The 14,053-nt window shown below is 39.1% G+C and overlaps 1 protein-coding gene across 1 annotated transcript in view; it reads left to right on the forward strand.

Annotated features, from left to right (window-relative positions):
- Positions 1 to 14,053, forward strand: part of ATP10B (ATPase phospholipid transporting 10B (putative)) — a 51,048-nt gene that overhangs the window by 15,544 nt on the left and 21,451 nt on the right. Inside the window, exons 4-8 of the mRNA XM_074156358.1 lie at positions 1,498 to 1,604; positions 5,310 to 5,441; positions 7,934 to 8,061; positions 9,733 to 9,985; positions 10,902 to 11,137. Coding sequence (XP_074012459.1) covers positions 1,498 to 1,604; positions 5,310 to 5,441; positions 7,934 to 8,061; positions 9,733 to 9,985; positions 10,902 to 11,137 — 856 coding nt within the window. The remainder of the gene's footprint in view (positions 1 to 1,497; positions 1,605 to 5,309; positions 5,442 to 7,933; positions 8,062 to 9,732; positions 9,986 to 10,901; positions 11,138 to 14,053) is intronic.

A 14,053-nucleotide genomic window follows, 5' to 3' on the forward strand; every position in this document is an offset into this window, starting at 1 on the left:
GGCACAAGATCACTGAGATTATAGAAATCTGGGTGATATGTCACGAGAAAACACACAAATACACACCATTAGGACCCAGGACTATTGAAAGTCTGTCACAGAAATCTCTTTTGAAAATGCCTATTATCTCACCTGCTTGCTTGAATATGGAATTAGTTGCCTTTCATTGCTTCAGGGCTAGATGAAATAATTTGCAGCGAAAATTATTTACTAACATTTAGTGGAGTTTCTGTCTTTGGTCTGCTGTTGTTTGAGCTATTTTGTAAACACAAATTACTTGGAACAGTTACATTTTTCTCCAAGAACGCTTAATAAATTATTGAGGCTCTATTGCCTTGCTATAAAACAGTAGCAGTACTCTCTCTGCTAAAAATGGTAAGAAAGAACTTAGTGATGTCCATCTGACATGCCTGACCACAGCAAATTCTGCTCAAGGGGATGCAAGAAGGTTTCTATTAAATGAGTACACCAAGACTGAATATAGATTCCCAGAAAAACAGGTTTCTGGCATTATTGTTTACAATTCTACCAGCTGTAGGTTGTGGGTACCTAAACCTTTTCACTTGTCTAGTTTGATGTCATGTAATGCTGTGCAGCTGCACACAGACACAGGACCGTACTTAGCCCTGAATTGCACCTAGCCTTGCCCTCCGTTATGTGATGCCGCAGTTTACTGGTAAATGCAATGCCAAATATAAAATACAAAGTAGCAAAAGATACATATTCGAAAAAAAAATATTTTTGTTTGCTGATATTTACACAACAAACCAGATGGAGCAACTGAAATCAGAAATCTCAGCTTTGGTAAAGATCTCAGGAGGAGCCTACTAGAGTGTATAATAAAAACTGTGAGCAAAAGTAGTTTCATGCTTTCATTTTCAGAGGCAAGTAACAAATTGCCTGCCTGATGGAGCCTTAAGGAGAACCTTATTTCCATTAAGTTTCTGTTGGACTTTTCTGCTAGTAGAAGGGTCTGGTGTGTGACAGGACAACTTCAGCCAGGATGAAAAGTTTTCCATCCAGTGTGAGAGTGAGGAAGAGAGCCTCAGCCCTAGAAACTGTTCAAGCAAACTGAGGTTCACAAGGATGAGAAGCTCTTTGGTGGCTACATACAGAGACAAAGGCTCTTGCAGGGTCCAGATATATTCATTTGAACCTCCACCAGCAGCCAAACCCTCCTCAGCTTTCTAAAAGAATTTCATCTGAATGAAGTCATATATGTATCTTGGCTTCACTTATGAGATAATGAATCTGATAGATGAGGTGAAAGCCAAAGTTGCTTCACATTGATATCATGGTACGCACACTATGCAAGTGGTCTTTAAAAGAGAGACTTTTCTGTAACTTCTTACTGGAGTCTTTACTGAAGCTGAGTGAAATACAAACACAACAGGGCCTTCACAGTTCCTTGATTTCAACTTGAAACAGATGTGCACACAAAAATTTTAGTACTATAGTAGAACAGAAAAAGGCATTATTTTATTTTATTTCTTCTAGGGAGCAGCCAAATCATGAACGGATTGGTTTTAACATTGAAAGCCTCTTGCTTCGTGGATGTACAATCAGAAATACTGAGGCTGCAATAGGAATTGTTATATATGCAGGTAAGATGTACTTTCTATCTAGCTAAACAGAATTTCCCTTTAAATATCCTTAAGTAAGTATGTGTAGTCTAATGTTACACCACAATTTGACATTTTGTTATAAGAACTGGTAGTGCATGGGAAAATGACAGAACTTTTTGAAGGTATTACTCATCCACCTCCAAAGGCCAGAGTCCTGCACCGGTTCTCTGGCAAGTGACAGTATCCTTGTGTGTGTCAAATATCTTTGCTATCTTGCAAAAATATCCAGACAAGTAAAAAATTGCTAGGGTGAGTTTTGACTCTCAGCTCTGCAGCTCTGGTTATAATACTCATTCCATCTGGCATAAAATGTACATGGGTGCCCTAAGGGAGGTCTCACTGGACCCTCAGGGCAGAAACTGATGGAGTTGAAGATCTACCCAGAAAAAAAAAAAAGTCATCCCAAAGCCAAGCTGTGCCAAAGCCAGCACACAGGAGGCAGTGAGAACAGCAGCTGGAGGTGACAAAAGAGGCAGCAGCAGCACAGGTTTGTGCTGACAGACATAATGTGTCCATGCAACCGTAAATTTCATGCAGTAGAGACATGAACCAAGCAAGACAGTGTCAGTGCCCAGATCAAATGCAGCGGTGCCAGGTTCAGCGGTGGGCCAGGTCATCTTTTTCTCAGCATCTTTTACCTTTGGAGTGTTGCCACTGCTTTAATTCAGTAAGCATGATTTAACATTGGCTTTACCAGCTGTGCCCTCTTCTGCTTTTCAGAAACAGAGTATCAGCTACCCTCTTTATTTGTAGATTAAATAAAAGTCAATTTAAATACAACAGTTAATCCCATTGTTGGTTATTTTTATCTTTCCAGTAGAGTCGTGTCACCTGTTTTATATCTAATCAACATCAGGGAATTCAAGACTGAGTCACCTAAGAGAAAATAAAAGTTACCATCTTTGTAAGAGTCGTTTATCTTAGATTAATCTCCACCATCCAGAATATTTTACCTGCCAACTGGCCATTTTATTTCACTGCTGCAGAAGTGGACTTTAAATTACTATAGCTCACATATCTTTCCAAAGTAGCCTTCACTTTGTGGGTCTTTCGTTGCCCATCTCCCTGAACACCACATGTAAAGATGGTGCCTACTAGACAGAGGAGGGGAACCAGAGCCTAAACCCATCACTCTTTTTTGGGGGAAGTAACTACTATATAAAAATCTCTGTAGGAATCAGTCCCTATAGAATTGGAATAACTTGTCCTCCCGTCTCTTGTTAGGATGGCTATTTTTCTTCTCTTTAGTAATTTCCCCATATGTTCCTTTGACCACCAGCACAGATCCTAATGTGGATTTCTGTTAATGTTGCTTAAGCTGCTAGTAGGAAAGGTTGGAGTTTTAAAGTAATTTTCAAGATATGGTGTCTTTGATCTGAGTAAGTCTTCAATTTCCAACTGACATCTTATTGTTAATGTCAGTATAAAAGTTGATCCTTTTTCTTCTAAAATTAGGGTTACTTGTGCCAGTACCAGCTTAATTTCTAGGGTTCTCTGACATTGATTGTACTCTGGCTTTTAATCATGGTCTGTGACCTTTTCTGAACAATCAAGATCAGTCACATTATAAGATGGCACATTCTCCATTTTTATAACTCTATTACTCCTCGACCCTACTTTCTGATGGAAGTCTTTGTGAAGAGTAGAGCCATCACTTAATGTGATTGTTCTGCCTGCGCAGTTATCATCTGACCCAAATATGGTTATACTTTTCATGGCTACCCAAATGGTTATACACAAAGCAATAGCACTAATGCACAAAAACCTCATTACAGAGCAACAGCCAGCATAGTTTTCTCATTGTGATAGGGGCAGCAACAAGAATTAAATGCTTTTCAAATAATAAAGTATCAGAACACATGCTCTGGGCAATCCTGCTTCAGCAGGGCAGTTGGACTAGATGATCTTTATGGTCCCCTCCAACTCGAAAAATTCAGTGAAATTCAGTGAAAATTCAGAGAATGAAGTTTTAGATAAGCCCATAAACCTCCACAAATAGAGAGACGAGGTACTAGTGGGGTGGTAGGTGAGGTGCTGGGTTGCACTGCATATGAAACTGTGAGGATTAGAGGAGAACAAACTAGTATATCCCTCTTATTTCTGATATTCTGTTTCTTGCTAGGTGATACCTGTATTACAGATGTGTCCTTTTCCTGTTGGTCAGCTGAAGTGGAAGGGAATGATAGAGCTGATATTTGGAAAGAAATCTCTTCCCTTTTTCTTCCTCAAATAAATCCATCAACATTTCCTTAAGTGTTTTCTGGGAGAAATTAGAAGTTTTTGTCTTGTTTTTGTTTCAACACAAAACATTCCATTAAGCCTGACATAAAAGAAAAGTGAGGAACAGGATTCACACAGCTGCTGGAGGAACAGAAGTGCAGGCAGCAGTACCCTCCTCTTCTGTGTAGCTTGATGGTTAGAGCACTTGCTCATGAAGGGAAGACTTGGGGTTTGTTATCAGTTCTGCCGGTGTGGGAGTGAACATACATCTCCTGCTTCATGAGTTGTACCCTGAATACCTGACTGTGTGGAATGAGCGGATATGTACATAGACATGAGTTGGAAAGGAAGGAGCATTGGTAGTATAAACTGGTCCCACCAACATAGCTCCAGGTTGTGTAAATAATTACATATTTATTTGAGCAGGAAGACAAGAGTCCCAGCTCTTGGGTGAATGTCCTGAACATAAGGCTGGAGAGTAATTTTCTGTCTTGCTCTCTGCCTCAATTAATAACCTTTGATGTAAACCTGGGAAAAATCCAGCAGGCGTGATTGAATCGTACCGAACTTCCAGGTTTTAGTTCGAATCACTTCCCCAGAGAAAGTCAAAAGGTAGCTTGGAAACAGTCCCTCTCACACACATCATGCCCATACAAATGAAAACCAAATACAAGTCTGCAGGGTCTGTATTTTCAGTGAAAAGGACTGTAGAAATAAATATAAAAGATACCATTTAATAGAGTAACAGATGGTATCCAGGTATCCCAATTGTGGATCCACAATTTAGATAACATTAATAGAATAGAAAAAGCAATTTCTGCTTCTTGGCTTCTTACAGCACTCCTATTTTCCCGTTGCAAGTATACCAGCTCAATACTAATTCAGTAAGTTTTAAGGATTGGGTGTTTTTTTTTTTATTTCTTGTCCTACTGTTTTGTTAGTACTTTACAACCACATAGCGAAAAACTAAATAACGTTAGAGTCTTTTACTGCTGGGTCTGACGTTGGATTTTATTTAAGTTAATACATGCAATGTATGTAGTAGCTTTTAAAGAGCTGCTGAAAAATATTCATGTGTAGGTTTCAGCAATTTGTATAGCACCTAATCACATTGTTTGTAAAACACAAAAATATAATATTATTGTTCTTTTTCCTTGTTGGCATTGGAATGTTTACATAAACCTTGTGATCCTGCTGCATCTGCTGTCTTTGGGCAAGTAAAATATATATCATAGCTGCAATCTGTAATGTAACGGAGGTCTTTTGCAAACTTCTAGATTTAGTCTCCGATATATTCTGCTATTCAGTCAAATGAGAAGATGGACAGTAAAATTACTGAATGAAACGACAGTCAAATTAACATGTCACGAGAGTCCTGCTCTCATTTTGTGAGAGAAATACTTTAAAAAAAAAAAATCTACAAAATACTATATAAACTTCATGATATTCATTTCTGGTTTGAAGGTCATGAAACTAAGGCCATGCTGAATAACAATGGTCCTCGTTACAAGCGCAGCAAGATAGAACGACGGATGAATACGGATATTTTCTTATGTGTGGGACTCCTGTTCATGATGTGTCTTGTTGGAGCTGTAGGTATGAAGCACTAACAAAAATCTTCCGTTTCGTTGCTTTTTTCTAAACGGTGGTTAAAATTTATTTTATAGACAGGAGTGAGATGAGATCTAGACCTGAATGCTCTTGGAGTTTTTATGGCCCTTGGGCTTTCCAATAGACAAGTTAAAATGGGAAATCTGAGCAGTTCAGATGGAAGAAAACTCAGCCATGGCTATAATATTTCAGATAAGACCCATCTCCGCTGTTGTAAAGTACGTGTAAAGCAGGCAAGTGAAAGCCATTGGGTTAATGCATTATAGGAATTGGTATTTGCCAACTGAGGTCTGCTACCTGAGTGGATGTTTGTTCCATGAGCATAGCAACAAAAGTAAAATAGTGTAGCTTTACCTTCATTTCAATAGCATCTTCTTCTAATATGTTCAGGAGTGATGTTAGCCAGAGCTACCCAATTTACAACCCGTGAGCTGCACATGACTAATTCTTTGAGTTTAGTCTCCACAGCTACCTTCCTTCTCAAAAGCCCCTTTACAGCAGGCAGTGAGATGGATTACTGGTTTAGGTAGGAATAGCCTGCATTTTTCAGGGGTCCTTGTAAGTGAGCACTCTTGAGTATATGAACTGGGATTAGCTAACTAGAGTTTACTAGATTGCTAATCTCAAAAACATCATCTTCACTGCATGTAAGCACCTGCTCGCCTTCCAGCTCTGATTGCAATCTGTCCCAGGCAGGTCAGGATTAATAGGATCTCATAATCCTGAGGAAAGGGCCAAATTTTAAGCCCACTGACGTGTGAATGGGTCACTGCTTTAAAGAGATAACAGAGGCTCCCATGAGCACTGTGTTCAAAGCCCCTTTTCTTTTTACTCCATTCCATCTCAGTGATAACTTGCTTAGTGCTACTGCTCTGAATTAGTTCTGTAGCAACAAAGCCAAATCATGTGGTGCTGTCAAGTTTTCCCAAACCTGCCCTAGAGGCATGTGATGTGACACACCAGCCAGCCATCAGTGTAATACCACTAGAAATAAGGGCCATCCAAAAAAGATGAACAATTGAACTGACTTAATCGCTTTTTAAATTTTGCTGCTTCATGTTGCAGTGGGCTTTTTTGGCACAGAAATGGGATTTCACTTTGACAACTGAGCTCTGTGTGAGGGAGAGAGAGACTTTATTTTCATTGTTCCCTGGCTGCTGTCATGTAGATTTAGAGACTTGTCTTTGTCTGGTGCGTTAGGGGCCCTTGAGTAATAAAATCCTTTAATTTAAGGTTTAAAGTGGTCTCAGATGAAAAAAAAAAAAAAAACCCAGCATTTAAAAAACAATTTATCTGCTCAGGTTTAAAAAAAAGAATATATATAAAATGTTCATATTCTAAGTGAAACACATAAAACAGTAACAAGTCCATTAGCTTTCATCCATTCAAAATGTCCCATAGGTCTACCATGAGTTCTTGCTTTGTAATCTTGTCTGAATGTGGGGTTCTAGGAAGAAATACCACTGGTGGATCGGTTATCAGGATTTTTCTTGCATGCAGTGAAAAATTGGGGTAAGAAGTGAATTGTAGAGCGTAGTTATCCTTGCTCAGATGTGATTGCGGTCTCCAGCAGCCAGAAAGTATTGCTGAAATAACTTTAATTCCTTTGGCAGCATTTTAGTAGGCAGGTGCTTGCTTAACTGGTGCTAGTAGAAGTTTTATCAGAGCTGGATATGCAAAGTGGACTAATAGAAAGGTTTGGCATCTGGAGCAATGATGCGATAAGGGAAACAGAGTTGTTTATCCTAGCTCTGTGTGAAGTTTCTGATGCTGTAAATTTAGTAACATCTTTGAGCAAAGTTTATTTCAGTAAGGGCAGTATGAAAGGTGGTAAAGTCATTGTGATGGGATGTTGGTAAGTCCTGACATGGAGGCTTTGTTGTAGTAGTGCGATGACATCTACTGATATTTAAGACACAGGGGAAGAAGCAGTTATGAGGTATGACTTAACTGAAGGGAAAGTGAAAACGAGTTGCCCAAACTGAATTATAGGGCGTTTGTCAACTCTACCAAAGACAGATTGAAATCAAGAATGGTCAGGAAGGATAGGAAAGATTTCAATTCGTCTATATAAAGGTTATAAGATTTCTTTCTGCTAGAAAGAGGAAAAGAAGTCTTCAGCGCTGAGGATTTTTAAAGATAGGTGGTAGAGATGGAGTTTCCTCCAACAGCAAGATGTAGAATGAGGAAAGATCTGTGCAGACATAAGAGCCCTGGGGGACACCTGCTGAAGGAGAGGTGGACGAAAATATCCATGACCACTCATTTCTTACTAGCATATCAATTATGTGCATGTGCTACAGAGCTCTGCATATACTTTACATTCTCCAACAGATTTACAGCATTGCTCGGGGACTGTTGCTTTGGAAATGTTCTTTCTTTTTAATTATCATAGCAGTCCATATCTGCAAATTTCGGAAGCTTTGTCAATCACCTTACTGCTCAGTGTATTTCAATTTCATATGTCATTCCTGCAGGGCATGGCATTTGGGTTGGAAACTTCTCAGAGCATCCGCCTTATGATGTCCCAGATGAGAATGGCAATTTTCTGTCTCCAGTTCTTGCTGGTTTCTACATGTTTTTGACAATGATAATCCTGTTGCAGGTAAAAGACAAAAACCTCTCTGTTACCTCCAAGGAAGAAGCTATTCAAAACTGAGTATAATCACTAATGAACAATTAATATCAACTAATAGCTGTGCAGTACCTTCTTAATCCTATTAGAAAATATTGCTAGGACTGTTTCAGATCATCCAAGTGTGAAATAATGTGTCTTCTCTTTTTTTTTTTCTTTCTAACTGCAGATTTTTCTTTCTTGTATATTGTATTCTTTCTTGTACCCCTTGTCACAAGGGTATAGATAGGAACGACATGTATTATATCTTTAAATAACTCCAGAATCTCTAGCATATGCAATAAAGAGGATGTTTACATCCAAATGTCAGCTTTTTTTTTTTTTCCCTGCCTATGGCCAGAATTCCATAATAAGAATGCTACTTAATATCTCAGGAAAACAGTAAAACAAAAATTGTCAGTTTTGCCAATGGGGAATAATCACTAGGTATGGTTGAGCTGGTTTAGGAAAGAAGCTAAATTAGAAGTAGGATGCTTGTATATTTGAGTCTGATTAAGCCTAATTGGGAAAGAACATTTTATGGGATGGGGGAAAAAATCACATTTACTTTTCAGATTTCTTGATGTAACTGCTGAGATTTAAGTGGACAGAATTTATTTAATATGAATGAAATGTGAAGATAACTTTCAAAGCTGCTCACAGATTCCTTGGGGGATTATTCTTCATTACTGAAAGAGAATATTTGTGCACCTTAAAAATTCATTATTGTTTCAGGTCAGGGAAGCTAGTGGGTGGGAAGTGTTGCGTGCAAAGTAATTGCTTGTTGTCCTGGTTTCAGTTGGGATAGAGTTAATTTTCTTCCTAATATCTGCTGTGTTTTGGATTTAGTAGGAGAATGATGTTGATAATACATCAGTTTAGTTGTTGCTGAGTAATGTTTACAGTAAGTCAAGGACTTTTCCAGCTTCCCATAAAAGCTGAGAGGGAGTATAGACAGGACAAGCTGGCCAAAGGAATTTTCCATATCATAGACATCATGCTCAGTGTGTAAATGGGGGTTGGCTGTGGGATGGGGATCCACAATTGGTGCTTGGGATGGGCTGGGTAACTGATCCTTGGGTGGTTTGTGTTGCATCACTTTACTTTGTATATTCTTTTATCATTATTATTTTTCTTTTTTTCTTGTCTTTCATTACTGTTCTATTAAACTGTATCTCAACTAATGAGGTTTTTTGGGTTTGGGTTTTTTTTTTCCATTTTAACCTCTCCTTTTCCCTCCCCCTTCTCACTACCGTACCTGGGGGTGGGAGGGAGGGAGTGAATGGCTGCGTGGTCCTAGTTCCAGCTGGGGTTAAACCATGACACTTGTGAAACTTTTTTACATTAAGAGTTAGTCTGTGCTAGTGCATCCTTTCAGAGTCCAGAAAATGTGCTTTGTAAGAGCATCCTTTGAAAGACCCATCTTTGCATTTGAAATTATAGGAATTTTGTCATAAATTTGTCACTTATTGTCCCTGTTTATCCATAGCTGTTGTGTGCATGATTTTTCCCACCCCCAAACTATTGTTATTCAGCCCTACAATATGTCTCTAGGAAGAACTGTTTCTCTGAAAATTGTTGGTATACCTGTCCCAGGACACTGCTGACAGAAAGCAGTAAAACTTGTCTCACCCCTCACTGAGAATTTAAACTCTCTTTCAGGTTTTAATCCCCATTTCTCTTTATGTGTCCATTGAGTTAGTCAAGTTGGGCCAAGTCTTCTTAATACACAATGACATTGACCTGTATGATGAAGAAGCAGATTTGCCCATACAGTGCCGTGCCCTAAATATTACTGAAGATCTTGGACAAATCCAGTATATCTTCTCAGACAAAACTGGGACACTAACAGAAAACAAAATGGTATTTCGACGCTGTACTGTCGATGGAATTGAGTTTTCACATCAGGAAAATGGTGAGACACACTTTTTTATACTTGATTTTCTCTCTGAGCAATTAAATTTTATTAATTTAAGTATCAATATTTAAACCTACTGAGCCCTGTGGCTGAACATAGAGCTTTGTGGATTTGTCTCCATTTTGTGGGGGACTCCTGTTATGGAGATTCATGAAAGTGAAGGTGTTTTAAATGATTCAGAAGTCAGATGGGAATGGTTTTCTAGTTCCCTCTGCAGGCATCTCAGGCTTTGCCCTGCATTCAATACCCATTCAGGAGTGCAAAGAGAACACTTTCTCTTTCATTTCTAAGTGAGTGCCAGCCAACCTTTTACAAACTCACAAACTAAGATTAGTTGGTAATTAAGCTCAGTGGGTCCAAAAGTAATTAACATAGTCTTCTGTGTGATATGAAGGGTAGTGTTACACATTTTCTTGAGTCAACCCTAGCTGCAGTCTGTATCTGAACTCTCTTGGCATTTGGTGCTCTGAATGTGGGGGTTTGACTCAGGCCTGTTCTTGGTTGCTGCTTTCTCTCTCTACAGAGTGAGAAAGATTTTACTAAGCTGGCAAGCAGCTGCCAAAAAGAAGTTTGTGCTCTGACTGAAAATATTAGCAAATTTGTGAATTACCATATTTCACTGTCCTGTTCCAGACAACTGCAAAGTGCAGCTAAGGAGGCCAAGCATTACCAAAAGTCCATAAAAGTGGCTGATTGCTTTGAAAACATACTTTTGTTTTCTTGCGGTAATAAACATTGGAGAGTGGGAATTGCCAGAAACTGAAATGCATAATGAAGTTTTTCTGGTGCTGGCTTTTGAGATGTTTTGGCTTTGGGTTAGTTTGTTTCAGGTTTTTTAACAAACCAAGGAATTCCTCCTGAGCAATGCAAAGAACAGAATTAAGAGGTGAGGTTTCATTTTCTCTTTTTACAGCCAAACGCCTGGAAACCCACAAAGAGTTGGATTTAGATGATGAGGACTTTGCAAAACTTCAACACTTCACTCTTCCTCCCATGAATATTGAGAGACCAGCAACTTATAAGCAGAGGACCATGAGACCTTTAAGGAGGTGCCAGAGTGCTAGAGCGCATTTTCAGGGGCATACAAGGAACAGGTCACTCGGTCGTCGTGACAGCAACCAGTCTCAAGTGGCCTTCAGCAGTACCATTGTGAGTACAAGCAGACCGAGCTAACACAGATTAAGGAGTTCCCTTTCTGTTGCGTTTTGTAATGGGGAGCCAACAGGTGGACAGGAGAAATCCAAGCCCTGGTGGAGCTGAGAGAGGGAAGGGAGGAAGAAGGCATTGGAGTCCATGCTTAGAGTGTGCGGGACGCAGTGAGGGGAGAGCTAGGTGAGGGTTTGGGAATCTTGTATCAAAGTCTGCAGTGGAAAAGTAGGGGTACAAGGTGAGTTTTTGTGATGGCTGCTTGATAGGAGGAGAAGACATGAATTTGGGTTCCAAGGATTGAGGCTGTGGTTCATAACAGCACAAAGTTCTTTTCACAAAGGGGAATGAGCTTTTTATACTGTTCCGGAACACTAAAATACCAAGGAAAGTGAGGTGGGATTCTTGGCCGGGATTGTGCAAAAGGAGCTAGGGACGTGAGTCTGGGGCCTGGCTTTGCAGAAACAGGAGGTACAGGTCGTCCTGGGAGATAATGGTCAGGAAATGGTTATGGATTTGAAGTCTGAATTTGAACATATCTCAGAAAGCCACAAACTACTTCTGCTGCTAGCACTGCAATGTATCGTCTCCGTTAAACAAAGATCAGCCATCCCTGCGCTGTGTGTGCAAAATGGCCAAGCAGCACTCTCCAGAGCAGTTCTGGGAGTTTGTTAGTGTGTCAAAAGATAAATGTTGCATTTTTCAAGAAAAAAAAAATAAAGAAAAAGGCAGCACTTTTCACTAAAATAATATAAATTAAGCCAAAAGGGTCTATCAGAATAAGGCCTTAAACCCTGCAAGATGTTGAACTCTGCAAGGTGCCCAAGAGCCTTGTCCCCCTTTAGTAGCTAGGTGGCCTCTGCCTCACCTCGAGTACTGACTTGGAAGTACATGTCTTCATTGCAATTCTAGGAAAATCTTAAACTCAGCTGAATTTTACATCTGAGACTTCCCAAAATCTAACACAACCTAATTAAAGTCAGACTATTCTTTTCTTCTTGAAAGTTTTTTTTAAAAGACATTTTAGAAAAGGCTTTTATGGACTTCAGGAGAAGGTTGAACACTTTCAAAATTAGAATTCTAATTAACACTAAATGCCTGGAAAACCCTTTCAGATCTTAGGTTTTTCAAAAAATCTAATAAATACAGAGTTCCCAGAACTTTACTTTCTGCAGTTGTTCTTCTTGGCAAAGTAGTTTAAGTGCATTATAAGATCCTACTTGCTTCATTCAGTTCCTCTGTCATGTAGCAGATATCAGTCAGTACTCCTCCTGCTTCAGGAATATGGGGGGTTGTCAGTTGTTATTTTATCATTTTCTAGCCCAGTCCTCATGGGATGTTGAGAACCTATGGGTCATGACTTCTGAAGTGTGATAAAAGAATTCCTTGCCAGTATATTTTCCCAATTATGTTTTTTACTGCCAGGCCTCTTTGCTTTCTTCTATAAATAAACTGCCACGTTATTTTTTTTCTTCCACTGTAAAAGCAATATCTGAGGAACTAGTATCAAACATCTCCTTTGCAGAGGAAGATTAAGCTGCTGTTGTGGAAATAACCAGCCTTAGCTGCTAATAGGTGTCGCTGTATGTGGATAAATCATTTAACCTCTATGACAAATACGAAGATGTATTAAAATGGAGACACTTAGGTATTGCCCAGAGGCTGTCCTGTATGTTGATATCCTTCAAATGATGCACAGTAGTATCTTTCTTTACCAGCCAAGCCAATTCCCTATTAATAAAGTGCACATGGTAAAATTCTCTGTGTCTCTGCTGTTCCTGCCCTTTGGAACTGATATCACCTTGTCTGATGCATTAATACTTTGCTACAAATCTGGAGCATTTTGAGTACTCCAGTCATACAGATAGTATCATGGGTCTGAATGTATCTCCGTAGTCAAAGTTTCTTAAGAAAAATCCATCTTTGAACAATGTGTGATTGGAGACACAAAAATTGCTATTTGACTTGATTAATTTAAGGCTTGCAGAGCCCTTCTGGATAAATGGCTGTTAAAATAAAAGTATTGAAGTATTCAGTGGCAGTCAGTGATTGTCAAACACAATCCTCACTATGAAATTGCAGCCTCAGCTTCTTCAGACCAACAAAATACAAGAGAAAAAAAAAACCACTTTATGTAATAAACAACATAAAGTCCAAAGGCCAATAGTTGGCATTGCACAATTTGTTGTTGTTCGCTTTTTTCTTAATAGATGTCAAATTTCCAAGGGTTGATGTGCTGGCCACATGAAACTGTTCATGAAAACTGGTAGCCTCAGGTAATAGTAAAATTGAAGAGCTTTGCACTGCTGAGAAGACACAGTGGTTTTTGGGTAAGGGTTAGCACAGCATCTGCTGTGAGCACCTGCATGTGAGAACTGTTGCCAAGAAAAGCATTTTAAAGCAAGAGGGCCATTAACGTAATAGTATACTACAAAATGTAGAGAGTTTAATTGGAAAGTAACTGTGCCAAACAAAAGATAATAATTTACAAATGTCAAATTTATATGTGAACAGTTTTTAAAGGAGGATTATCTATGCGGTGATCACAAAATTTACTTACTCTCAATCAGCCTTACATGAATCAGTGATAAGCAGGTTGCATATGGTATTTTAAGTGCATTTGTACAGTGGTAATTGATTGTGCCTGCAAATCAGCATGTTTGAACTTTGTCTCAGTATTCTGAGCAGTTCTGCAATTAGGAAGCTCTGCAGCTACAGAATGTATTTCAGCCTGACTGTTTGTGAGAGTGTTCTCTGCTTGACAAGTTTTGATGTTTTGCTGAAATCTGAGAAGCTCTTATCAATTAACGTTCATCTCAGTGAGTCTCTGAGATAGAGATGAGGATGATGGGTTTTTCATGGCATTTCATAAAGTTAATTAAACTGCAGTCTGCAGATCCTAGAAGAATAACTAAATAG

This window comes from Numenius arquata, chromosome 11 (assembly GCF_964106895.1).
Source record: "Numenius arquata chromosome 11, bNumArq3.hap1.1, whole genome shotgun sequence".
Taxonomy (NCBI): Eukaryota; Metazoa; Chordata; class Aves; order Charadriiformes; family Scolopacidae; genus Numenius; species Numenius arquata.